General features: G+C 42.9%; 1 protein-coding gene and 1 long non-coding RNA gene across 3 annotated transcripts in view; both read right to left on the reverse strand.

The window, feature by feature from the left end:
- Positions 1 to 18867: 18867 nt before the first annotated feature.
- On the reverse strand, positions 18868 to 19730 carry LOC134066489 (uncharacterized). The gene is made up of 3 exons (XR_009936452.1): positions 19674 to 19730; positions 19438 to 19589; positions 18868 to 19356 (listed from the first exon to the last, which is right to left on the reverse strand). It is a non-coding gene; the product is annotated as an uncharacterized LOC134066489 (long non-coding RNA).
- A 4517-nt stretch (positions 19731 to 24247) lies between these two features.
- Positions 24248 to 26194, reverse strand: part of si:dkey-12l12.1 (uncharacterized) — a 117920-nt gene continuing 115973 nt past the window's right edge. For both annotated transcript variants that reach the window (XM_062521604.1, XM_062521605.1), the window contains exon 5: positions 24248 to 24671. In XM_062521604.1, coding sequence (XP_062377588.1) covers positions 24588 to 24671 — 84 coding nt within the window. In that variant the 3' untranslated portion in view covers positions 24248 to 24587. The remainder of the gene's footprint in view (positions 24672 to 26194) is intronic.

Consider the following 26194-nt stretch of genomic DNA (forward strand, 5'->3'; position numbering starts at 1 on the left):
CATATTTGAAGGGTACAGTTGGCTCCTCAGAGTAGTTGGGTTAAGTGGGGGCAACACAGACGCCCCCACCTGGTGACAATACTGTTATCTACAAGAACTTGTTATTGGTCATGAAGGTGAATCTTGCAAGTTGTTATTTCATGAGTAGCCTTTTACTTTATTTTTAAGAATAAAATGACAATTAGGCTTAAATTACAAAACAGAAGCCTAATAAGAATAGAGGTCCCAAATACAAGCCCGTCCCAAATACAAGCCCACCCCAAATAAAGGCCTGTGCTTTGCATAGTCTAAGTAAATAAAAGATCCTGGCCACAGTTTGAGGATTTACGGTAAGGTAATGTCACAGGCTGTTTTACCTGCACAGCCTCACGGATTTCTCTGAGTGGTCTCTGTGGGCTTCTCCTCCTCAGCCCCAGCAACTTCAATAGTCTTCTTAAATGTCGGTCACTGTTAGGTCACAAAACAACCACAATATACATAAGAGCACACTCTTTAGCAATAGACTGTACTTAAGTTGTGAGAACCCCAGAAACAGCAATAATATGCGAGGAAGCAACACACCTTATTTTATGTCCCTTTGACGCCAACATGAGGCAAATGTCCTTCTGTTTGAACCCATTACAGAATAGAAACTGTATCATTGCATCTACCAAAAGGTCAAGTGTGGCAAACACAAAATGACTGGTCGTATACCAACTCCATCTGTACTAATGGCATACACACACACACCTTTGTAGTACCCCCACCTAGGCGGCAATACTACAAATTACCAAATGGATTTCCTGAATTGATATGTCAATCAATCAAAATAAATGACTGCTATGCTGATAACTGCACATCAACAGTAGAGTCTTATTGGCTGTGTGAGATCAAGAAGCATGAAACACAATCATGGGGAAACAAGTTATCCCCAATTTAGTTGGGCCTCATTAGTAGCCTACATGGCTATTTAAGGATACTTCTTTCAGTGGACATCTTGAAACTGAAAAAAAGGAGAAAACCAAAGGTCATTGCACAACAGTAGACAGACAAAGAGATAGGCAGGTACTTGAAATGCAATCCCCAGGGACAAATACAGCGTTGTTGAATTAATTTGATGAGAGATATTATCTTAACTTATTTAGAGAAATGTGCCGTTACATGTCGTAACCTATTTCATGAAATTGTGTTATAATAATATAATATTACACCATGGCATAGCACATTTGTCTTCATGAGGGTCTGGGAGTAATGAGAACATTCCCAGTGATGACCGGAGGTTTCTTACTGGTAGTAGGTATACTGGAAACGGTTAGCAAAAGTAAGAAACAATGGTCCAGGTGTCGTTCAGGACTATTGGTGTGGGAAAATGTTTAACCCACTTTTCCCTAGCTCATTGAACGTACCGTAGTCCTACGAAAAACGAATTATTTTTGCTGCATGTAGTACATAGCATAGTCTACTGCAGCTGCTAATGTTACTAGCGGAGTGAGGTTAGCATAGTTGCATATCGATTGCCTACAATATGTATACCATTGTATCACTTTCTACATTTACTTATAATTTCTACTTCTAACCAAGCGCAAAATATAACATGCCAGTGACGGCATAAATGTTTTAAGCATAAATTGCATAATATTAAACTCACCGTTCTATATCCGTAGTCTTCTTCTTCTTTCGCATGCAGCTTCCTTGTAGAGCGGTCGCATTTTGATGACGTATAATGTCGTGTTGGTGAGGGATTCTTTAAAAGCTACTCCGATTTTTCTGAGACCTGACCACTTTTTCTGACAGCATTTTTTCTGAGACCTGACTCCTTGAAGCTGACTCTGACAACTTTTCACCCGAGACTTTTTTGTCTGACTCTTTTTTTCCGAGACCTGACTCTGAGAACTTTTCACCCGAGACTTTTTTGTCTGACTCTTTTTTTCCGACAGCATTTTTCTGAGACCTGACTCTGACAATTTTTCACCCGATACTTTTTTGTCTGACTCTTTTTTTCCGAGACCTGACTCTGAGAACTTTTCACCCGAGACTTTTTTGTCTGACTCTTTTTTTCCGACAGCATTTTTTCTGAGACCTGACTCTGACAATTTTTCACCCGAGACTTTTTTTCTGATTCTTTTTTTCCGAGACCTGACTCTGAGAACTTTTCACCCGAGACTTTTTTGTCTGACTCTTTTTTTCCGACAGCATTTTTTCTGAGACCTGACTCTGACAATTTTTCACCCGAGACTTTTTTGTCTGACTCTTTTTTTCCGAGACCTGACTCTGAGAACTTTTCACCCGAGACTTTTTTGTCTGACTCTTTTTTTCCGAGACCTGACTCTGAGAACTTTTCACCCGAGACTTTTTTGTCTGACTCTTTTTTTCCGACAGCATTTTTTCTGAGACCTGACTCTGACAATTTTTCACCCGAGACTTTTTTGTCTGACTCTTTTTTTCCGAGACCTGACTCTGAGAACTTTTCACCCGAGACTTTTTTGTCTGACTCTTTTTTTCCGAGACCTGACTCTGAGAACTTTTCACCCGAGACTTTTTTGTCTGACTCTTTTTTTCCGACAGCATTTTTTCTGAGACCTGACTCTGACAATTTTTCACCCGAGACTTTTTTGTCTGACTCTTTTTTTCCGAGACCTGACTCTGACAACTTTTCACCCGAGACTTTTTTGTCTGACTCTGACAGAGGTTTTCCTGAGGATGATAAGGTTTTTCTGACGCTGACATAGTTTTGTCTGAGGATGACAAGTTTTTTCTGACGCTGAGACAGTTTTGTCTGAAGATGACGGTTGTTTTTCTGAGTCTGACACCTGAGTCTGAGGATGATAAGGTTTTTCTGACGCTGACATATTTTTGTCTGAGGATGACAAGTTTTTTCTGACGCTGACATAGTTTTGTCTGAGGATGACAAGTTTTTTCTGACGCTGAGACAGTTTTGTCTGAAGATGACGGTTGTTTTTCTGAGTCTGACACCTGAGTCTGAGGATGTCCTAAAATGTACACCGTACTGCAGGCCAGTATAATATTACTGCATTAACATCAACTCGCATGGAATTATGGGAACACTCAATGCGCTGAAACTTCTTCAACCTTCTGCTGAAACTGCAAGCGTAGATTGCTTGCTTATAAACTCGCACTGCGCAGAAACGAAACTTAATTTATCCTAACTTATTCAACCGTGCAGAAACCAAATAAAATCATTAATATGCATACAATATCCAATAGCCTATGCGTAAATTAGGCCGTGAGCCTTTCGTTGTGCAAAATCGTCAACGATGTTCCCAATATTTAATGCGCTGGCTCTCGTATTTTCAATTGACAGGATCGCTAACCCACTGAGCCTCTCCTGCCCCATGCTGCTCCTTCGGTAAGTCTTAATAAGTTTGAGTTTGGAAAAAGATCGCTCAGCTGTTGTCACAGTCACAGGCAAATGTAAGAAACAACAGAGTAGTAGGCTACACACTTCACTTCCCCGAATGTGGATGTTACACTGTCGTAAATAATCTACCACCAGCAGCATTTTGGCAAGTTGAAAAATAGATATTAGTGTTAGTTCCCCTTGCTCCTTACGCTCCTGCCACTTCTTGCACCTACTATAGTTACGCCACTGGCAGTAGCAGAGGCGCCGCTGTCTGCTTTGTGAGTGAATGCGCTCATAGGATGCGCTGCGTGAAGGATCAGGGACAGGTGACAGAAGCCGCATGAGCACAGTCATTATTGAAAGTTGACTTCATTGGAAGAAGGCAGAAGGTGCAGAGCCCAACTCGACCGCAGCAGAGAACGTGATTTTAACCCCCTAAAATCTTAAAAGCCATGCCTTGAAGTACAGTAGGCTACTTTTTTGTATATCGTAAGTAGCCTACTTTGGATTTTTGGAGGCGCGAAATCAAGTAGTATACAGTTAGCATACTATTCTACCACTAGTAATGAGGTCACATTTCGAAAATGTGCACCCAAATTAGCATATCATAATGTGTGGAACAGCTAAACAGCCACGTAGGCTAGACAGAGACGGTGAATCACATAGGACAAAAACGTGGGAGTGCAAAATTCAAGAAAAAACAAAGCCAGCAAACAAGTAAGTTGGAGCAACGTTGCTACAGGTGTGGCAACACGGGTCACTTTGGCAAGGACTCTAGTTGTCCCGCTAGGGGGAAAAAGTGCCATAAATGTGACGGGAAAGACCACTTCTCAAAAATGTGTAAAACCAATAAAAAGCAAACAGTCAATAACGTTACAGAACAAGCCGAAATACGCCTTTGTGGTTAAGGGTAGCTCAGCGCAGAACAGCTTGAATGTGTGCCTGGGAGGGGTGCACCTGGAAAGCAACCATCGTGATGCCACGCCCCCACTTATTTCTACTGCAGACTAAGCTAAAATATATATATAAAAAAAACTTTTCCTAGAACTGATGCACATGTAGGGTGCTTAACTCATTGGCTGCCAGCCATTTTCAGTGCAGAGCGCTCCATACTGCCAGACGTTTTACAACATTTTGACCGTTTTTCCAAGATCCACCGAACGGTGAGATTTATGACTATGTAAACACCAAAGGTACCAAATGAAAGAGTAGACTCTCTTCTTTTACCAGGAAAAATCGGTTTGTTTCTATCGTTTTCCGTTCTTTAGTAATCGTCAGTAGAACATGGGTTGGTTATGCTAAAAACACCTGTTTTTGACCAAAAAATGGAGAAAACGATCTTTTTGTGAAAATCAACTTTTTAACGTTAGCGTTTCAGTAGTATGTCAACCACGATTGCACTGTTATCTCGTCAGTCTCGTCAAGGTTGCTAGGGACTCTGATGGTCGCTAAAGACTCTGAACAGGACGGTAGACTTAGCAAGCTAGCACTAGCAAAGTTGTTGTTAGTCTATATAGCAATATTCAATGTAAATGCATCATACCGTTCACATGTTTTCCATCCTTGATGTAAGAAGTAAGCATATTTATTCGCTGGATCACGTGCAAACTAGATCCACTGTGGTCGATCTTCAGTTTGTTAGCTTGCATCTTGCATGTTGCATCTCTGCATGTTGGCAGATACTAATCATCCAAATGGCACTGCTGCCATCTAGCGGCTCGGATCGCTAGTACAGTCTGTTTACAAGCCTGAAACCATGCCAGATCGTTCCCAAGCCCACCCAGGAGCCCTCCCCATTGAAAAACGCAATTGACGTCTATAGACGTCAATGGCAGTCAAGGTATGTGTCTAAAATGACGTTTAAAGACGTCAATGGCAGTGAATGAGTTAAGAGGCTGTCAGCCAAACAGTGCAAAATTAAAAAACATATTAGTCTGAGACCGTCTTGTTCAAATAAGTCCTCCTTGCAACGTGAATGTGTTATTGTCTTTTTTAGGCTACATGTCTCGCAGTGTAGCCTACATTGAACGCAACACATGTAGCCTAATAATGTTTAAGAATGAAATAGTGCAAATGAATTATTATTGTTACGACTAGGACATTCTAGCTCTAATTTCTTGCGAGGCTACAACACTGAAGCGCCGAATGCGTCATTCTCCACCATGTTAAAATAAACCATTTATTTCCTTATCGTTATCAGAAGCTATAGCCTACGTCTTTCACTGTAATGCTTGTATTTCACGCATTTGCCTTTAGCAAAAGCCCCAGCAGCGGAGTGGCAATCGGGATTCGTTAGGCTATTTGTAAAAGTTGTTTAGCCTACTTCAACTGTTATTTAATTTGACTCGACTGCGCGATCGCAGCCTACTTTCACTTTCTGCTGCCCTCATAGTCGGCAAGCCGGTATAGTAGCCTAATAACGTGGGATGCGTAACATATGAGTTAGGTACAGACTGGGCTATTCAAGATTTTAGATGAGTGACCGCGAGGTTTTTTGCGAGGCCCAGCGAATGCTGCCAATGTGTAATATACCGCTGGTTGGTGTAAGCAGGTGTTTAGATTGGCTGTCTGTTGGTCTCTTACTAGGATTTTCTTGGAGCAGATCTTCCACACAGTAGCCCAGTCAGTATGTCTTTTAGCTGTCCACTTTCACCAGGCCATATAGCCTATATAATATTTAATATAGGCCATATATAGGCCTAGCCTATAATATAATATATTTATTTACAACCCCCCCCCCACCCCCCCCCGACGACGACGACGACGACATCATCGTCCATCGCGATGTTTTACTGTACACATCGTCATATGCCAATTAAGGGGACATCGCCCAACCCTAGTGCACCTTGTAATATTATTTTGTGTAATTGTGATTCTACTGTTTCACGTGTATCCTTCTGTATTCATTTGTAGATTTGCTTTTGTCTTTAATAAAGCAGAGTTTAAAAAAAAAAAAAAAAAAAAAAAGAATTCACAGTCATACAGGGACATGGGGAGTCACTGTTAGGCCGGGACACCGCCACGAAATTGGGAGTGTTGCGAATCGGCACAGACATAGCTGCAGTGCAGGACCTGAAACAGTCCATGCGATCACAGTACCCAGACGTCTTCCAGGGTGTAGGGAAGCTGAACACCAAACAAATCAGTCTTTACATCAACCCCGACATCCAGCCGGTAGCTCAGCCCATACGGCGGATACCGTTTAACCTGCGGGGACCTGTGGAGAAAAAAATTAAAGAGCTGTTAAACATGGACATTATAGAAGAGGTCAGCGGACCGACCCCGTGGGTCAACCCAGTTGTCGTTGTGCCGAAAGCAAACTCAGAGATAAGACTGTGCTTAGACATGCGTCAGGCCAACCAAGCCATTGTACGGGAGCGGTACCCCATTCCAACAGTGGATGAAATCCTGCAGGGCATGAACGGATCTAAAGTCTTCAGCAAACTGGACCTGAAATGGGGCTACCACCAGTTAGAACTGACTCCAGCCTCCCGTCAGATCACAACATTCGCCACACACAACGGAGTGTACAGATACAAGCGGCTGATCTATGGCGTGTCTTCGGCCAGCGAGCAGTATCAACACGAAATCGCCTCGTCACTCGCTGGAATAGAGGGCGTCGAGAACATCTTGGACGATATCCTTGTTCACGCTGTGGACCCAGAGACACATCATCAGTGTTTGCATGCTGTCATGAAGCGACTACAACAGTGTGGACTTACCTTGAATGCAGACAAATGTGAGTTCAACATGGATCGCTTAGTTTTCATGGGTATACTGCTGACAGACAAGGGCATCGGACCGACTGCAGAGAGAGTCAGAGCGATGGCTGAAGCCAGAGAGCCTGAGAGTGCATCGGAAGTGAGAAGTTTCCTTGGTCTGGTGAGCTATAGCAGCAGATTCATTCCAGACTTTGCAACGGTGGCAGAACCACTACGACGCCTGATCAGAAAGGACACGGAGTTCGTGTTCGGCGAAGAACAGAGAAAAGCGTTCAGTGAGCTGAAAGAGGCACTGGCAAAGGCTGGAACTCTGGCTTTCTTCGACAAAGATGCACCTACCCGAGTCATCACAGATGCGAGCCCTGTTGGCCTCGGTGTTGTGCTTGTACAGCGTCAACTAGGCGAGAGTGTTTCAATATACTATGTGAGTCGGAGCTTGAGTGACTGTGAAAAAAGGTACTCTCAACCGGAGAAGGAGGCCTTAGCTCTTGTGTGGGCTTGTGAACGGTTGCACCCTTATGTGTACGGCCGACAGTTTGAACTTGTGACTGATCATAAGCCACTGGAGGCAATCTACAGCCCGCGCTCGAAACCCTGTGCCCGGGTGGAGAGATGGGTATTGCAGCTACAACCATACAACTTCAAGGTGGTGCATGTGGCCGGCAAGAAAAACATCGCGGATTCACTGTCGAGGCTGATGGGGGAAACAGCCCTCAAGGGGAAACACGCACACGAAGCTGAGGAATATGTGCGGTTCGTTGCGGTGAATGCCACCCCCAGAGCACTGACAGCGAGAGAGGTGGAAGAAGCCTCAAAAACCGACCCGGAGCTGAACGAGGTAAGAGAGGCCATAAAGACAGGACACTTTGAGAAATGTATGCCATATGCACCTGCTGCAGCTAAACTGTGCGTAATCGGGTACATAGTTCTGAGGGTGACGCGCATTGTGCTTCCCAGCACTCTACGCTCAAGAGCGCTTATGCTGGCGCATGAAGGACGTTTGGGCATAGTGGGCACAAAACAGCACCTCAGAACTAAAGTGTGGTGGCCAGGGATGGATAGGGCGGCAGAGAAATACTGCAAATCATGCCACGGGTGTCAGATTACGTCACGCCCAGACGCACCTGAACCACTCAGACCAACTACACTTCCCGAAGGGCCATGGCAGGCTCTAGCTGTTAACTTACTTGGGCCGCTACCATCAAAACATTCAATTCTAGTCGCAGTGAACTATTACAGCAGGCAGGGCTGTACACTGCGAGCACCTCGTCGCAAATGCGAGGAAATATATATTAGTGCTAATTGAAAATATGAAATGGGAGCACAGGTGCGAGTACTGAATTCAACCCTTTTATTCACATTTTGCTCCTAAAAATCCACACCAAGTGGATCAAAGTATAGGCTAGTACAATTTTCGCGCATCTGTATACAAATTTCATAGTTGACAACTCTAACGCTCCTGGCTGGAAACTCACGCTTTCAGCATCAACCTCGCTGTCTCTCACACACGCAAATGTCACTCCAAAACCATTCTTCTTTTTCTTCAATCTGTTCGTTATCAGTTGGTGACTTTGTAGCGATTAGCCTACCGTTGAAACGGCAAACCATGATAAGAATGTTGACTATATAGCCTATAATTACCGTGTTCATTTCAAATATTATTATTATCACGGTTGATAAACACGGTGTGGAAACCGTGTTAGCTTCACCCCAGCCTGCATTTGACATAGGCCTGGTTGACTTTTATGAGAGAAATCCGACTGATTCTGTTGTCCAAATGATGGATTTAACCACGATTTGGTGTAGGCTACACCTGCTTTAAAAAGGCGGAACATTTTCATTGCAAATGTGCGCATCATATAGCCACTCTGCGTCTTTGTATGGAGGTTACATTCACATTAATTCCATTCCTCTAACGTTATCAGGAGAATACCGTAACGTTTTATTTTGAGCTCTGGTTGTCACTCATTGGATATAACAGATATAGCCTACCAAACTCCAAGACGAGTCATGGTAGAGTAAGTTAAGCACCCAGCCAATTAAACATGACCAAGGAAAAAGTGACAACTCACGATGCCATGCCATGGTAGGCTACCTAAATCACAGAAGTTAACGTTACTGGACAGTGGACACTCATCTTTTCTATTACACCAGAAATATTTGTCTTTACCTTTATTCGTTTTTTGAACATTTAAGTTATTTAATGAAAACATGATGTATCCTTGAACTATGCTTGACTCTTTTCCTAAAACCGAATGAAACCTAATTATGTTCACGTACATCTTTAAAGTGACAGGCACTCAATTAGACCTACACACCACCCCTGTAATATCATTACAGTGTAATCAATATGAAGTATTCAGTTTACTGAATATTTTAAGCTATAAGTAATTATGCAGATCCTAAAATGCTATAAATTGATAACAAAATGTATACAAATTCTGAATTCAAAATATGAAATAGAAACAAGACAAGCCATTTTCTGTGTGTGTGGGTTTGAGCAGAGACTATGATTGCCACTGCTGTGAATGATCTGTATCCTGCTTAAGGCAAGAAGGTTTTCAAGTAAATTTCATAGTGCTCCTAAAATTTTTTCTGTGCTCCTAAACTTTTTCATTTAGGAGCACCTGTGCTCCTAGTGAAAAAGCTTAGCGTACAGCTAGGGTTGCCAACCGTTCCGTATAATACGGCATCGTCCCGTATTTGACACCTAAAAGTCTTGTTCCGTATTGAACTAATACAGAACGCTGTTTGTTCCGTATTTTTGACAAACTGCTCAATGCACACATACTACAATTAAAAACATAGCCTACACACAAAAAAGCCTGAAAAACTCCCTGACGCAACGTGGAGCTTGCTGGTCTGCGAGGCATGGTGAGGTCCGGTGCTTCACCTGATAATTAGCTGCGCAATTGATCATGCAACCGCGGCCCGACAGAAAAGAAAACAAACATGTTCTGCAATCAGGAGGAAATGCTTGCTAATTCGATGCGATTAAACATAGTCATACAATTAAGTGGTGGTATGAGCGTTCATTGCATGCGTTTGCACGTTTGCGCGACAGAAACTGAAACTACACAATAACGTTGTTGGCAAAGCTCCGCTTCAACCTGTTGGTAGGCTATTTCTGTTACCGACATTTAACAATGTGGATTCTTGCCACTTCCATAGAAACAGAACAGAGACTGTAGGCTACAATAGCCTACATTGTTTAGCCAAATTTGAATATAACATGGTAAAAAGATTAGTGTTTCATTTAAAGATCTCCAGATAAGTTATTTACGCCTATTATAATTTATTTATGCTGGGCCGTATACCATAAACAAAAGTTGGTATTATGTTTCCTGGATCTTTACATTCAGGCATTCAAATGAAATTTCATTATAAGGCATAGGCTATACGTTTTTTCTCCATTTGCCCACCAAGGCTATGATTGCATAAGGGAAACATCCCAAAACAATAGCACCCATATAGGCCTAATTGCTGTTGTTTTCAGGAGTATTTCTCATGCAATCATGCAAAAGCAATGAACTATTGTAAATATATCTTACATAAGTAAAGCATGCCTCTGATGTGCATATCACAAACTAGCACTTCAAGCACTTTTAGCACAGTATTGACTGCTAAGTGAAAGTGCATGCAATATAGTATAATAATAATTGTGACAATGATAATCATAATGATTTTGATGTGGGGTGGAGGTACGTGTAGGTGGGCCCTATGACCCCAAAGTCTGCCATAACCGGGCCTCAAGTTTGAGGCTATAAGGGTTTCTTCTCTCCCCCCCGGTATTTTTGTTCCGTATTTTATTTTCTCAGAGTTGGCAACCCTACGTACAGCCCTGACAGCAGGTATTATGAATATGAAGGACTGACCTCTACGACAACTGACAAAGTCATCGACAGCCTCGAGAACATGTAGAAAGGTTGTCACTTGCGCTCTAGCCCCGTCGGTGCTCACAGTCCAGGACCACAGGATATGCAGAGCTGGCTGGGCTACTTCCAAAAGACTAACCCAGAGATGACTGGAGCACTCAAATGAAATAAACTTTTTTATTATGGTGCACAAACGACTAACGTTTCGACGCACTGCATCTTCTTCAGAGTCACAGCCTCGAGAACATGTTCAGCCGACATGGACTTCCAATGACACTAAAATCTGACAGCGGGCCACAGTTCAAGTCTGACGAGTTTCGTGATTACTGTGCAGAGAAAGGAATTGTGCATCTCAAAACAACACCAAAATGGGCCCAAGCAAACGGCGAAGTCGAGCGCCAGAACAGCTCGCTCATGAAACGAATCAGAATTGCGCAATCTGCGGGACTAGAATGGCAGAAAGAACTTAGGCGATACGTCACAGTGTATCGGGGAATTGCGCACAACACCACAGGAAAAAGTCCAGCCGAACTCTTATTCAACAGAAAGATGAGAGGGAAGCTGCCTGAGATTACACCAACATTCATGGACTTTGAGCTGCAAGACCGAGATGGAGAACAAAAAGGACAGTACAAACTTTACGCAGACGATCGGAGAAAAGCTGAGCACTCTGATGTGGCTGTGGGAGACACAGTGCTGTTAAAACAAGAAAAGGTGGACAAATTCAGCACAAACTTCAACAAAACACCACACACAGTAATCCACAAACACGGCAACCAAGTGACTGTTGAATCACCTGAAGGAGCTCAATACAGCCGGAATACAACCTATGTAAAAAAGTACATCACAGGCCAGCACGAACAGGAAGACGTGAGCGCACCAGACTACCCAGCGCAACAGCAGGCCATGAACTCTCACGACGGTCCCGCAGTGCCAGCTGTTCCCGACGGACATGCTACCCCTGTTTCGAGATCTCACGGTGTGGACACATTTGCACGACATATGTGTCGGAAGGTGTCGCACGTCTTCCCCTCGTTTGTCGTGAGTGGGCGTTTCGTTTGAATTGTCAGTTCATAAGCAGTTCGTTTTAACTTGTCTAAAGTGTTTCTCACAAATATAGGCCTACACCATTTTAGGCGTTTAACAGCATACGAAAATATTAATAGCCTACACAAACTATGCAAGCCATTTTAAAATATTGTTTTACTTAAACTACTCAATGCAATCTCAAATCCTCACCAGAAACACCAACAGTCAATGTATTTCTCCAAATCCAAGTTTCGTTTATTTTATGGACAACTAGCTGGTCGTGGAAGAGTTCGTTTAAACATGAATTTGACTTGTATACGGAACCAAGTTTCACGGGCACTGTTGTAGGCTACTACAACGACGAACCTACTACCTCGTGCTTTCATTGGACAGACGGCTCGCGTTCAACGGACTCATTTGCATAGAGCTGGGGATCGGCCAGCTTTTCTGTCGCGCGACAGGTTTTCAAATGCAGCGCTGCCTTCCCGGAATGCTTTGCGGGTCCGTTAAAGTCGCTTGACGTCACCCATAGGGAAATAGCGGGTTGCGACCCGACAAAGTGAAGTGTCGGACAAATCTGGCCGTACCGTCAGAGGCAAAGGAAGCCTCCCGAGAGACTGAAAGACTTTGTGACGATTTAATACAGTGGTAATGAGTTACTGAATGTGTTTATTTGGAAACATAATTGACCGTTCTTGTTAACTGAGGTGTTTGCAGTTTTAAATAGATACCTTGGTGAATAGTTAATGCATTGATTAAGAAATGGTTAAAGACATAATTGATGAGATGATACATGCAATGGTTAATGGGAAAATACTAAGAATAAGAAATCATTTTCAGAAAAAGGTTCATTTACATAAGTTACAATGTTAAGTATGAAGAATGAGTTGATTAATAGCAGAGCTACGAGTTTTAACAACAACAGGTATTGATTTAGGTTTCTGGTGACATTAAGTTCTGATCCAAGTAAAAGGGGGATGTCATATACTGAATTACCATATAGTAATGTGGGAACATATTATTTGTTGCACTCAGGAATCTGTTTTATGTAACACACCGGAAGACTATGCTTCAGTTCATGAGTTTGATAAGTAAAGAACACATACACGTTGGAAACGGTCTCAGAGTGATTTAATTCGTTCGGTTAAGTTAATAGGTTTAATCCTGAAAATAAAAGTAACAGTTAAAAGTACAGATATAACAGTCATGTCTGTACGATGCCTGGTCCCGGAGTAATTCAAGCGAGAGCAGCGGCTGCGTGGGTGAACGCAGACTGTAAATATGATATACTTTGATTTAAATTCATGATTATATTTTATTTTCATACTTGATCGTACAGACACGTGTCTAGTCTCTTTGGAAAGCCCCGGTTCTGCCCTTTCATGCAATATAGGTCTGATCTCGATGTGACTGATAATCGCGGAGCAATGTAACAGAGAAGAATGGGTGTGTTTTTTGATGCACTTTGCGTCCGTCGGGCTCATAGGGTCCGTTAAATTGACTTGGAAAAAAATAGGATTTGTAAACTGTCGGAATGGGGGTACTAAAATGTGTCGGATTGGCAGCATGTCGAAATAGAGGCATGTCTAAATGGAAGCATGTCGTAGTGGTGGCATGTATATAATCTATTTTAAATTGCATTATTTTTTATCTGTCTTTATCTGTTATCCATTTGCATTATAATTTTGTAGCACTTTGAGATTGTCCATAATATAAAGTGCAACACAAATAAAATGTATTATTTATTATTATGTCTGAGTGGCAGCATGTAACCGAGTCTGCTAACACACCAACACACCAGAGCTGGCTGTTTTTTTTTCACAGACCCGAGATGATGGAAGTGGGCTAGCTTTTCTCAACCTCTTCTTCTCGCGCTGGCCCCTTCTTAGCTAGACGGGCTGGCTCTGGTCGGCCTAATATCAATCCAACAGAGGGGGGAAGAATAGAATATAATAACCAAATATAGCCGCAAGCGGCGATGGCGGGCCCGAGCACCTGCGGTGCGGACCCGTGACATTTGCGGAATCTAGCAAAGCAACACGTACTTGTCGGTGGGCATGTGCATGAGCAACACACATGCCCACCAAATGTGGTTAATTTTCATCAATGTATGTGTCAACCACAACAGACAACAAGCTAGGTGGCGCTATAGAGTCCCAAAGCCACACCCAAGGCCAGAGCTCTGTCTATGACTAGTGGCAGCAATAACACACACGTGTACCTAATTGTCATGAATGTATGTGTCAACAATAATAGACAATGTGCTAGGTGGTGCTATAGAGTCTCTAGGCCACACCCTAGGCCAGAGCTCTATCCCTGACTAGCTGTAGCAATAACACTCATGCCCACCAAATGTGGTTCATTTTCGTGAATGTGTCAACCATAATATACAATGTGCTAGGTGGCGCTATAGAGTCCCTAAGCCACACCCTAGGCCAGAGCTCTATCCCTATAACAGTAGTAATAACACACATGCCCACCAAATGTGGTTCATTTTCTTGGATGTATTAACCACAACAGATAATGCAATAGGTGGCGCTATAGAGTCCCTAAGCCACACCCTAGGCCAGAGCTCTGTTTCTGACTTGCGGCAGTAATAACACGCAAGCTCACCAAAATTTGATTCATTTTCGTGAATGTATATGTCAACCACAACAGGTAACACACTAGGTGGCGCTATAGAGTCCCTAAGCCACACCCTCGGCCAGAGCTCTGTCTCTGAATAGCTATAGCAAAACACATGCCCACCAAATGTTGTTAATTTTCGTGAATGTACGTGTCAACCACAACATACAATGCGCTAGGTGGCGCTATAGAGTCCCTAAGCCACACCCGAGGCCAGAGCTCTGTCTTTGACTAGCGGCAGCAATAACACACAAGCCCACCAAATTTGGTTCATTTTTGTGAATGTTTGTGTCAGCTACAACAAACAACGCTCTAGGTGGCGCTATGGAGTCCCGAAGCCACACCTTAAGCCAGAGCTCTGTCTCTGACTACCGATAGCAGTAACACACAAGCCCACCAAATTTGGTTCATTTTCGTGAAGGTATGTGTCAACCACAACAGACAACGCACTAGGTGGCGCTATAGAGTCCCTACGCCACACCCTAGGCCAAAGCTCTGTCTCTGACTAGCCATAGCAATAACACACAAGTCTTCCGAATTTGGTTCATTTTCGTGAATGTTTGTGTCAACCACAACAGATAACATGAAGCTAGGTGGTGCTATAGAGTCCCAAAGCCACACCTTAGGCCAGAGCTCTGTCTCTGACTACCAGAAGCAATTCCACATGTAGCTGCCAAATTACATCCAATTTGTAACCTTTTTTCTGCCTATAACACCAACTTCCTGTTTCTTAATAAAACGCCATCATTCAAACCTTCGCCATTTCAATATACTTCAAAAATTCAAAAATCTGGTCGCAATTCCTCTCGGGCAACCCCTCAAGATCATTTTAGTGCTTATATGACATGATTTCGATAAACCGTCTAGGAGAAGTATTTCAAAATAGGTGATGTGCAAAAATCATAATCATAATCATAACTCAAATTCTTCTAAGATTCACTATATAGTTTCAATGTAAAACTTGTTCAGAATAATACAACACACATGTCCACCAAATTTGGTTCATTTCCGTGAATGTATGTGTCAACCACAACAGACAGCGCGGTAGGTGGGGCTATAGAGTCCCTGAGCCACACCCTAGGCCAGAGGTCTGTCTCTCTACAGGTAGCTGCCAAATTTCAAGAGTTTTAGAGCATGCCAAGTTGGTGAAAAAGGGCAAAAAAGTTAAAGGGATAATCCGGAGTGAAATGCACTTTAGATTTCCAGAATGAATTTAATCGAGTCAGTACCTTTCCGGAAATGTCGCTGTTGCAGCTGCCAACGCTATAACAACACTTTATTAAAGGGATAATCCGGAGTGAAATTCACTTTAGATCAATTTTTCGGACTATTGGGAGTACATACGTTGAGTTGACACCAAAATCATGTAATTCGGATGTATTTTGAGAAAGTTCGAGTTCACCGTTTTTAGCCAAAACTCGTTAGCCTGTAAGTGACCGGGGCAGGTCCTTTCGCCACTACAAAACGCTATTTTTATACCTCTTCTACTGTTCCAAACAACGCTACACTTACGTGGTAGTGAGTAGAGGGTCCCTAAAGCCAAACCGAAGTATCCTCACGTCTTTATGTGGTCGGATAGAGAGTCCAGAATGAATTTAATCGAGTCAGTACAAAATGTTAAAATGTTAAACAGCACAATGTTCCCGGGGGAGAATTGTTTGTATATTAACACGTAGTCCAAGTTATAGCCTATGTTTACTGTGCTGTTCACTCAGCCTATCCCACAATTCCCAGTCCCAATTTAAAACTAAATAAACCAAAATCCATCATAATTCTGAACCGAGGACTTTTAATGGCATACGATGCAATAAAAACAGCCAGTTTTGAATTTGAAACAGTGTGTTAGGCTAGCGCCTGCTCTGCTGATGTTTTGATCTGACTATTCGTTTATTATAGGAAAAAAGACACCGTAGACAAGAAAGTATTAGACTTAACCGCATTTAAATACTTAGCTGACACATACGCATATCATCGGGCCGTATGGAGGCTCTGACAGTCGCACCAAGAGGAAATTAGAGAGAGTTGTCACCAAAGCCTCCAACATCACTGGTTGTGACCATCCATCAGTCCACTCTGTATGCTGAACGCAGCTTGGACCGAGCAACCAAGATCATCAGGGACACCTCACATCCGAGCCATGATCAGAAATCCAATTTCTGCCCTCTGGTAGGCGCTATAGATCTCTGAAGACTAGAACGACGTGCTTCAATAACAGCTTCTACCCTTCAGCAATCAGGCTCCTGAACTCCTGAAGATTTTGCAACTCTATTTATTTAATTATTTTATCCCCTCCACCCTTTATTTATTTATTTATTTATTTACTTACCACCCCCATACTGAGCTAGAAGAAACACCACCAACATTGTTGAGTGGCAATTAAAGTTTCTATTCTATTCTATTACAAAAATATACACCGGTATTCGGTGTGAACCGGTATACCACCCAGCACTACCTTTAGATAGGAAAGGCAGGAGGGAGACAGGACGCAGGGCTGCCAAGTTTTAAAAAATGCCAAGCATGAAATGCGTTTGTACGCGAACATTTTTTGGACTGTCACACTTGAAGCGTGACACTTGGCAGCTCCGATTAGAGTCACTTTTCAAGTGTGAACTGACCAAGAGAAGAGGCAAATAAATGTTACACAGCTCTGCAACAAGTAGCCTATTGGACAATGATAGACTTACAGCAGCCTTAAAACAGTAGGCCTACATGTTAACTTGGAAACTCAAGGAGAAACAGCTAATCAAAAATTTAGCAAGCAGGAGAACCTTTTAAATGTCGGCGCAGTTGTGTGTGAAAGATAAGTTAGAGACGCCAAGACCCGCCTTACGTTGCTTCTGATGTTTATTGCGTGATGCCTTCCGTGGTTGGTTTGATTTAGGCACAAAGGACTCAAGGATTGGTTATTGCGGTCAGTCAATCAGAACTGCGACAAGGCAAGGACCAAAGTTTATTATCATGAACAAAAAAATATATAGTGTACTGAATGGGGAAATATCAGCGTGAGAAATGTCAAGTATGGTGTGTGGTGTGAGAATGGGTCAAATTGCGTGACTGTCACGCTCAAAGCGTGAGGCTTGGCAGCCATGGGGCGGTAGCTCTCAACTTGAGCTGGGTTGAGTGAAGGTTTCTTAAGTAGAGGTGTAACCGTTTTGAACACTGCAGGGAATGTGCCGGAGGTTAGGGAAGCATTAATCACATGTGTGATAGCTGGTGTGATGGTCTGGCTAATGGATTGAAGCAAGCTCGTATGCTTATATGCTTGAATTTCCCCTTGGTGATCAATAAAGTATCTATCTATCTAGTATAGGGCCCAACGTAGGACGTGGTAGGACAGCTACATGTCAGGAGTCTAGCTACTTCACTCTCGGAGAGATATGCCAAAGTTGAAAAAGATGTTCCAGCAGTTGCCAGAGGTTGTGAGGGTTTAATATCTGAGCCGGTTATGTCTTGTGAAGAGAATTGACTGCTGATTGTCGCCACTTTGTTTGTGAAAAATGAGGCTATGTATGTAGTGGTAGCTATGTAATGCCAGACTACGCCACTCTAGGACTTGCACCTAGAGAAGTATCTATATCACCCCAAAATCAGATGCAGAGCACACAGGCTCGTTACTAACTGCAACAGAGACGTGGTTCCAATAATAATTTATATTTTATTAATCACAATGAGTTCTTTTATAAACAATAGACAAGACACTTCTCATTCATACCGAGGACAGGGGAGGTAGTTAATCGCAGGGCTGAGGCTTACCGGCAGGGGGACGACATATCAAGTCAAATGGGGGAGGGAATCCCAGAAGTACACTCACACGTGGTCACACACACACAGCACCGCAAAGGCCAAAGGCAGCACACGTTCAAGATGCACACGTGAGCACAGCACACAATAGGGGGACACCACCACCTGGATGAGGAGATAGTCTTCCCTGCTTTGGGCTCTCAGCACCTGGAGGCAAACAGGAGAACAAGGGAAATGAGTGGATGAGGGTTACACTCACAAACACACAAACAGACAGAAATACAACAATTGTCATAAGGTGTGGTTGGCCAGCCACACGGATCAATGGTGATCCGCAGCAGTGTAACAAAAGGCCTCCCACCAATGTTAAACACAAAACATAGAAAAATAACCAATTAAACCCAAAGAGACTTGAGGTGGACAGACAACAAGGATCACTGATGATCCACAGCAGTACAAATGGCCTCCCACCAATGTCTAACACAAAATAACGAAATAATAGAACAAACCCAAAAAGACTTGAGGTAGACACACAACAGGGATCACTGATGATCCACAGCAGTACAAAAGCCTCCCACCAATGTCTAACACAAAATAAAGAAAGAATAATAAATCAAAGCCAAAAGAATAACAGACAGACAGAACACAAATACAAACGAAAAGCTAAAGTTAAGAAGGCCGTAACACAAGCACTAGCAATCCACAGCTATGCTACCCAATGCCTCCTGCCAGTGTAGAACCCCAAAATCAAAACAAAGTAAACGAACACACAACACAAAGAAAACCATACATGCACATTCAACAATGAACCCACACCAACACTCTACATGCACACGGTAAAATGCACAAACATTCACAAACACACATTCACGAACACACAGACAAAAGACAATTGGCACTTAGCCCTTTAAAATGAATTGTCGGCGTCTTCACGGTCAGCGCGTTACAAACGCAAACGAAGTGCTCGTCGTGAAGATAAAGTGTGGCAAAACAGCAGTGGTCGCTATCCCCAAACCCACGGTATCTACAAAACATGATAAAATACACAATTATAGTCAGCCATAAAGCAAACAGTAACGAAGCACGACTCAAAGTTGCTACCTACCAGGAAATCAGCTGTTTCCCTCCCAGGCCAAAACACTCGCTGGCTCCAGCTAGCTCTTCGGTTCAGAATATCACCCAACAACACGGGATGCAAGCATTCAACCGGCACAATCCAACGAACAGAGCCAAGTAAGGCCAGCGACAGGTAGGGTGCTACAAAGCCATAAATAGCAAGAATGATCGATCACATTACTACTACAAAAACAAGCGAGAGTAGGAGAGAGTGGAAAGACATACCAAGACACCGGTCGACGGGACGTAGCCGGAAGTGCGAGGAACAAGATTGAGGCGTCTTCCACCGTAAACATTGCATCCTGTTTTAAGACGTGACTATGCAAAGCCATTGGCCGTGCGTGCCTTAATTGTTACGCAGGGCTCTGCCCATGCGAGCCACCACACTATGTATTCAAGAAAGTTCCCCTTTCATGCCATTTTCAGGTTGCTTTTACTGAGACACAGATCCAATAGAAGAACTCTCAAATTGCTTCTCACAACTCAAGAACTTGGACCTTGGCAGTTTGTAGAGCATTTTGTTCTATTGCATTTTTCAATTGCACCTTTTACATTTCTAGATCGTGTTACCTTTCAAGACCAACAGCACGTTCCATAATAGCTGCTTTGGCTCAAAGCATTGTCACTTTCCTTTTCCTCATCAATTTTGGGGCAGCCGTGGTGTACTGGTTAGCGCATCGGGCTTGTAACCGGAGGGTTGCCGGTTCGATCCCCGACCAGTCCACCACGGCTGAAGTGCCCTTGAGCAAGGCACCTAACCCCTCACTGCTCCCCGAGCGCCGCTGGTTGGGCAGGCAGCTCACTGCTCTGGGTTGTGTGATTCACCTCACTGTGTGTTCACTGTGTGCTGTGTGTTCACTAATTCGGTTAAATTGGGTTAAATGCAGAGAACTGAATTTCCCTCACGGGATCAAAAAAGTATATATTCTATTCTATTCTTCTATTCTAATTATCAGCTTTAAGAGCTTTCTCAAATTCATCCAAAGCAGGCACAAAATCTTGAATAACCTCTTTCCACATCAGTAACATTGCCTTTCACTTCCCTTCACTACGTCGTCTGGGTCTGCGGTATATTCACAGGTTTTCTCAACACAAAAATGTGCAGGTCCAATCAGCGAACAGAGGGAGTAGCTGAGAACGATGACGTTGAGGTTGTGCGCTAGTTTGAGCATGTCACGTCACGACCAAACATTAACGATTTTCAAAGTTCAAAGGTAAAAAACACACTATAAATATATCAAGCTAAGACTTTTGAAGTTTGAACCTTGAAAACAACAGTGTTGGCTCTGTAAAAGTAAAAAGAACATTAAAAAATGTTATGTAGTTTTACTACAAATTGGAAAAAAGCCAGACTAAATGTGCCACTTAGTTAACCTAGAAATTTAGACGCACCATAGTGGCCAACAATATTTTTGCCTAGCGGGATGGTCTAGGGTCGCACCGTTGAGGCCAAGCATGCGCTAGGCTCGAGTTCAGCCTTGCCAATCAGAGCGCTCTATCTGTGTACAGAGTCCTTGAGCCCGCCTTAGCTCACCTTCGGCTTCCAATAAGACGCCAGGGGGCTGGACCCTAGACCTAAAAGAAATGGACAAACAGACTCCGTTGTTGTCAATGGGAGGGGGCTGAAACAAAAATCCGTTTACTTTTCATCGTACTGTGCAGACTCGTAATTATTTCGTGACATTAGCCATCCTGTACATTGCTGTAACTCGTCTGATAGATGGGATTTTCCGAACAACTGTCAATCCATTATTAACGTTCGTTTTTAATATTATTATTAGGTTTACTTGCCTCTAGGTAATGCCTTACCCTATCAAACAGTAGGCTACCGTAGGCTACACGCATTTTCACTGATCTTGCAAATTACTTTCCGTCATGGTTTTCGTGCAGGCTGGACTGAGCTTCTTATCCAAACATTACGGGGAATCAATCGCCTGTCGAACGTTAGCTTCCCTCCAACCAACATGCTAACTATACTTCTTTAGGGGAAACCGACGTTATATACGGGGAAGACGTGAATTAGTTTTGCCTTCGATACACTATATAGAATATACAGAAGCTATAAGCGCAACGAATGGTACATGTTACATGAAGTTATGGGATCGCAAAAAAATCTGCAATCTATGGCCGTCCATTGGAGCTAGCAGAGCGTTGATCACCAGCTCATTTCGTGTTTCTACTTCCGGGAATATGCCTGCCCCCTTGGCTGGACCATGCGTCCTCGTTCGGCGAGTTGGGTTTGGGACCGTATCGCACAACCATAGAGAAAAACAAAAGATGGATGAGGTTAACAAAGCACGCTTGTTTGAATCGGCTTTGGAAGAGTTAGACTTGGGCTTTCCTTTGAAGTTTGAGCAGAAAGAAGCACTCAAGTCATTCGTTTTAAAGAAGGATGTATTTGCCGTTTTGCCGACCGGCTACGATTGGTCACAAATGCTGGCCTATTACGTGCAGAGGCAGTTTGAAAGTTAACTGTTCATCCCACCCACAGGCTTCAACTCTGTAGGCGCGTTCAAGATGGCTGCGCAGCACAAGACACAAAAACTGCGCAGCACAAGATGCACGTGGTTAAAAATCTGTCCACGATGGTCTAGATGGGTGTGTTTTCGACTCGGCAGTCGGGATCACATGGCCTCAACTTATCGCGGGAGCAAGGCGTGGGAAGGCGGCTGCTAAGCAGCGGCGCAGCAGCCCTCTAGGTACTGCGGAGCGCTGTGAAGCCTAGACTCTGCCTTCATGACGTCAGGTCTTTGCCCTAATTGGCTTTTACATCCCTGACTTAAGTGCAGGTGTTTAGATGCCTCTTCATATCCACAAGGGTCCATGCGGGTCCGTGCCTCATGTTTTATCACATGGTCAAGTCTAGACTACGGGAAGTAGAGAGCATATGTCACACCTGGTGTGAGGTTCTTAGAATACCAGCATTAGAAGTTATCCACTGTTAGGAAAAGGCAGACTACAGCTTGTTGCAGTTCACAATTTTAATCACCGTTTATCAATACATTATAATAAAAATGAGCAATAAAACATTCCTATTCTAAAATCACATAAACAGTCATTCAGATCTGCGTATAGGCACTAGCGAGTAGCTACCCAAGCCGTATGGAGTGTGACGAGGGAAGGTGTAGTTTATCACGCATCCAAACAAATAGTTCAAAAGTCTTTAGTAATCACGGCAGTTCACCCTCACGGAGTCCGGGTCTAACCATGTAGTGGCGATTGCACGGAGGCTACAGCGGTAGAGGCAATGGGAAGTGGAGTGTGGTCACCAATGCACTCTCGCTGACGCCAGATGGTCTTCTATGCTGCTCCGCCGCCTTGTTTAGCTAGCTGCACCACTGTGAAGGACCAAAAGAAAGCCCTTAGTCGCAAGCACACAGAGATCTCAAATATCGCTCACACACGCATACAGACAGGACTACGTCCCTTTACTTAGCTCAGATAGGCGTTGAGTTCAGTTTCTCTCTCCAGCTGATTAATCCTCTTTCCGTCGGCGTTCGCTTGTCGTTGCGTTGCTCAACCGCAGACCTCTCGGAGCAGGCCGGCTACTGTTCCAGTTTCCACGGTCCAAAGTCACAAACAATTTCAGAGTCTTTTAGTCCTTGTTCCGGGAGCTACTTCGATTCCCCCTCGTCCGTGTTGACTCAGTCCATTTCTGCCTTCTCTCCCATGCTGCACCTGTTTTATCAAAAAGGAAGCAAACGGAAAAGCCCCCCACAGTCTCGTACCCCGCCAATGCTAGGCGAAGAGGGGTGTGTCTCAGGTGTTTGCAGCCGTCCCCAATTACGTGAAGCCCTAATTGTAGCTTAGAGTAGTAGATAGAAATGTCCACAGCAAGTCCAGTGGTCACACACACACAAACTCAATAAGGTCAATTGTAAATCACTTCACGCTGTACAAATTATGATAAGAGTAAACCACACCAGTGAAAGAAAAGAGCACGCAATACACACAAATTAGTAACGCATAAAGCACACAACTGGGTTCACAAATTAAAGCACAGTTTGCAAGATGTTCTACATTTGACACGTACAACTTCATAGCAGCGTTTGTATCCCCTCCCCTGCTGTCACCGGCAGCTCTCGTTGCTTCTGGTCATTTGGAGTTGAACTTGAACGCGCCTTGTGAATGGTCCGACCCCAGACTATACATTTCTGTGTAGTTTGGCTTGCCAGGCTACCACTTAGTGAGTGTTTCTTTCAAATGCAAATTAAGTTGAATGGGCCTGCTGCAGGTGAGAGGACTGAAATCCTAGGATTTTCCTTTATTGTTTTTACAAAGTATAATATATTATATACATTCTCTTTTAAAACATACAGTATATATTTGGAAACTAATTGATCAAAGGTTTCTAATGGTGTCACTTATATGTTTCTAGGACAAAAACTAGCAGAGATTGAGATGTGTGTTTGGAACAGTTTTTCAAATCCCCAGGGGGGAATTTAGACTCCAGAGGGTTAAACATTAACAGAGTGTCCGCTTTCAAGGAAGTTCACGCTTGGCAAATGGAAGGTGGCCAGACTCTGTATATTATGAATAAGAGTATGGTAGGACCAGGATATTTCCCCTCCCTGTATTGGTTGAGACACGCCCCATAATTACATCCAAATGGATCTGGACACATTCTGAATAGAATGGCTACATCAGGTTAGTCAACCAGCTTTTAATGCACATTTTTAAGGTTATCGATTTCATTTTCAATACATACTGAATAATGTTTTGCCGATGGTGTGTGCAAGGGAAACAAAAAAATTGCCAAATAGAATGGAATAAATTAACAAAAGCCTATGAGTGCAGGATAACTCATTATTCTTTTATTTATTTATTTACTCATTCTCATTATTACTACACTTTTACCGCTTATAATTGTCTTTTTTAGGCAGAGTAGAAACATAAACACATCAGATCAATCAGATGATTACATAAGCCATACCTACATACTTACAATATGTTAAACACTACAGTATGCATGTTAATAAGATACATCCTTTATCATAGATTTTAACTAAGATTATGCTAAAATCACAACATCTAAATCCTCTTTACTTTAAAAGGACAAAATGAAAGTGTCACAAAGTATTCCTGAAGTTAGAATATGTACTTCATGACATTTTAGACATTGGCATTAACAATACCTTCCTAATTTGTTACTTTGTGTTGGTATAATCCAATCAAAATCATGTTATCATGGTTCTTTGCAGGTTGTCTCCTGGTTTTTCTTCCCTGTAGAACAGAGACAAACAAATAACATTTGATTTGTTTCTATTAGCGAAATATTCATATCAGCTTGTTTATAGGTCACAATATAACAGTAAAGTTATTCTTCACATTTGTAGCTGCTCAGAACAGAACATTTTCGGTTAGCTTTGGGGAAGTATCACCAAGTCCATGTGCAAATGGGGGTAAAATGATGCACTGCTGCTTTATTTATATAGCACAGTGTACAACAGACTGTGGTTGTCCCAAAGTACTTTCCACAGTAAATCAAAAAGAGAAAAAAATCTATATTATATTATATAAAAAATATAATTATACCAAACAAACCACAGCAAAAGTATGGTCACTTTTGCACTGTAATTGGAAATAAAACCTCATGACCTTTAGGAGGACAGTAAGGTGGAATCAAGTTGATTATCCTGGGGCTAAATATACAGTAACATCTACACCAGACTACATTTACACATTCTTAAAGAAAGCATACAGTGGGTACGGGTTGAGAATGCACCTTCTCCCGCGGGACTCCCGCAGGCCGTCAAGCCGAGGCAATGTACACAAACAACCACCAGGTGGCAGAAAGTTTCATCCCGCATTTCAATGGCATTTAATGAAGACCGCATATCCGTCAATAGTCGAGTCCTTAATCTCATTTAATCATTACAATGAAGGTGATGACTGGCGAAATTATTCAAACGACGTTTCAATGAACCATTGTTGAAATGAATGAAAATGGTTATAGAAAATCGCCTACAGCCTAACGCCGACACAGCTGATTTTTTGATTGATTCTAAGCTGTTTTGATGTAGGGGATGGGTAAACTGGCGCGCTACAAACATGCTACCAATCAAATGTAATATTAGTAGGACTAGCCTACTTAGACACTTTAGTCATAGGCAACGTTGCCATGTTAATTTGGGCTAGAAGTGCTTGCTTGTGGTGGTGCTCCTGTCCGCTGCTTCTCCCGAATTGTGTGGCAAATTGGTCAACAATCAGCTTAAATGTCAAATCATATTTATTTCTCTTTGTCGCCATGGTATTGGGGGAAACGCGGAGAAACGAGATGGTCAGTCCTCGTATTTTTTCTTCGCGTTTCGTTATAAGAAATATAAGTAATAGTTAAAGTCTTCTTCCGTATTGAACAGATACGGGACGCTCTTTGTTCCGTATTTTAAGGAACTACTCAATGCACACACACTACAATGAAAAACACACAAAGAAAACACTAAACATATTGCCTACAACCTAATGACACTTTAATGCAGCGTTTCTCAAACTATGGGCCGCGAAACGTGGAGACTGCTGCTGGTCCGCGAGACATGGAGTGAAATTAGGTCCGTTGCTTTATCTGATAATTTGCTGCGCAATTGACCAAGCAACCGCGGACCGACAGAAAAAGACAGCAAACGTTGCTGCTATCGGGAGGAAATGCTTGCTAATTTGATGTGTTTAAACATAGAGCCATACAATTAGGTGTGTCTGTCATTATGATAATTTTCGAGCATAACTGCTTGTCCATAGCTCAGTGACAG

The sequence above is a fragment of the Sardina pilchardus genome, chromosome 19 (assembly GCF_963854185.1).
Source record: "Sardina pilchardus chromosome 19, fSarPil1.1, whole genome shotgun sequence".
In the NCBI taxonomy this organism is placed as follows: Eukaryota; Metazoa; Chordata; class Actinopteri; order Clupeiformes; family Clupeidae; genus Sardina; species Sardina pilchardus.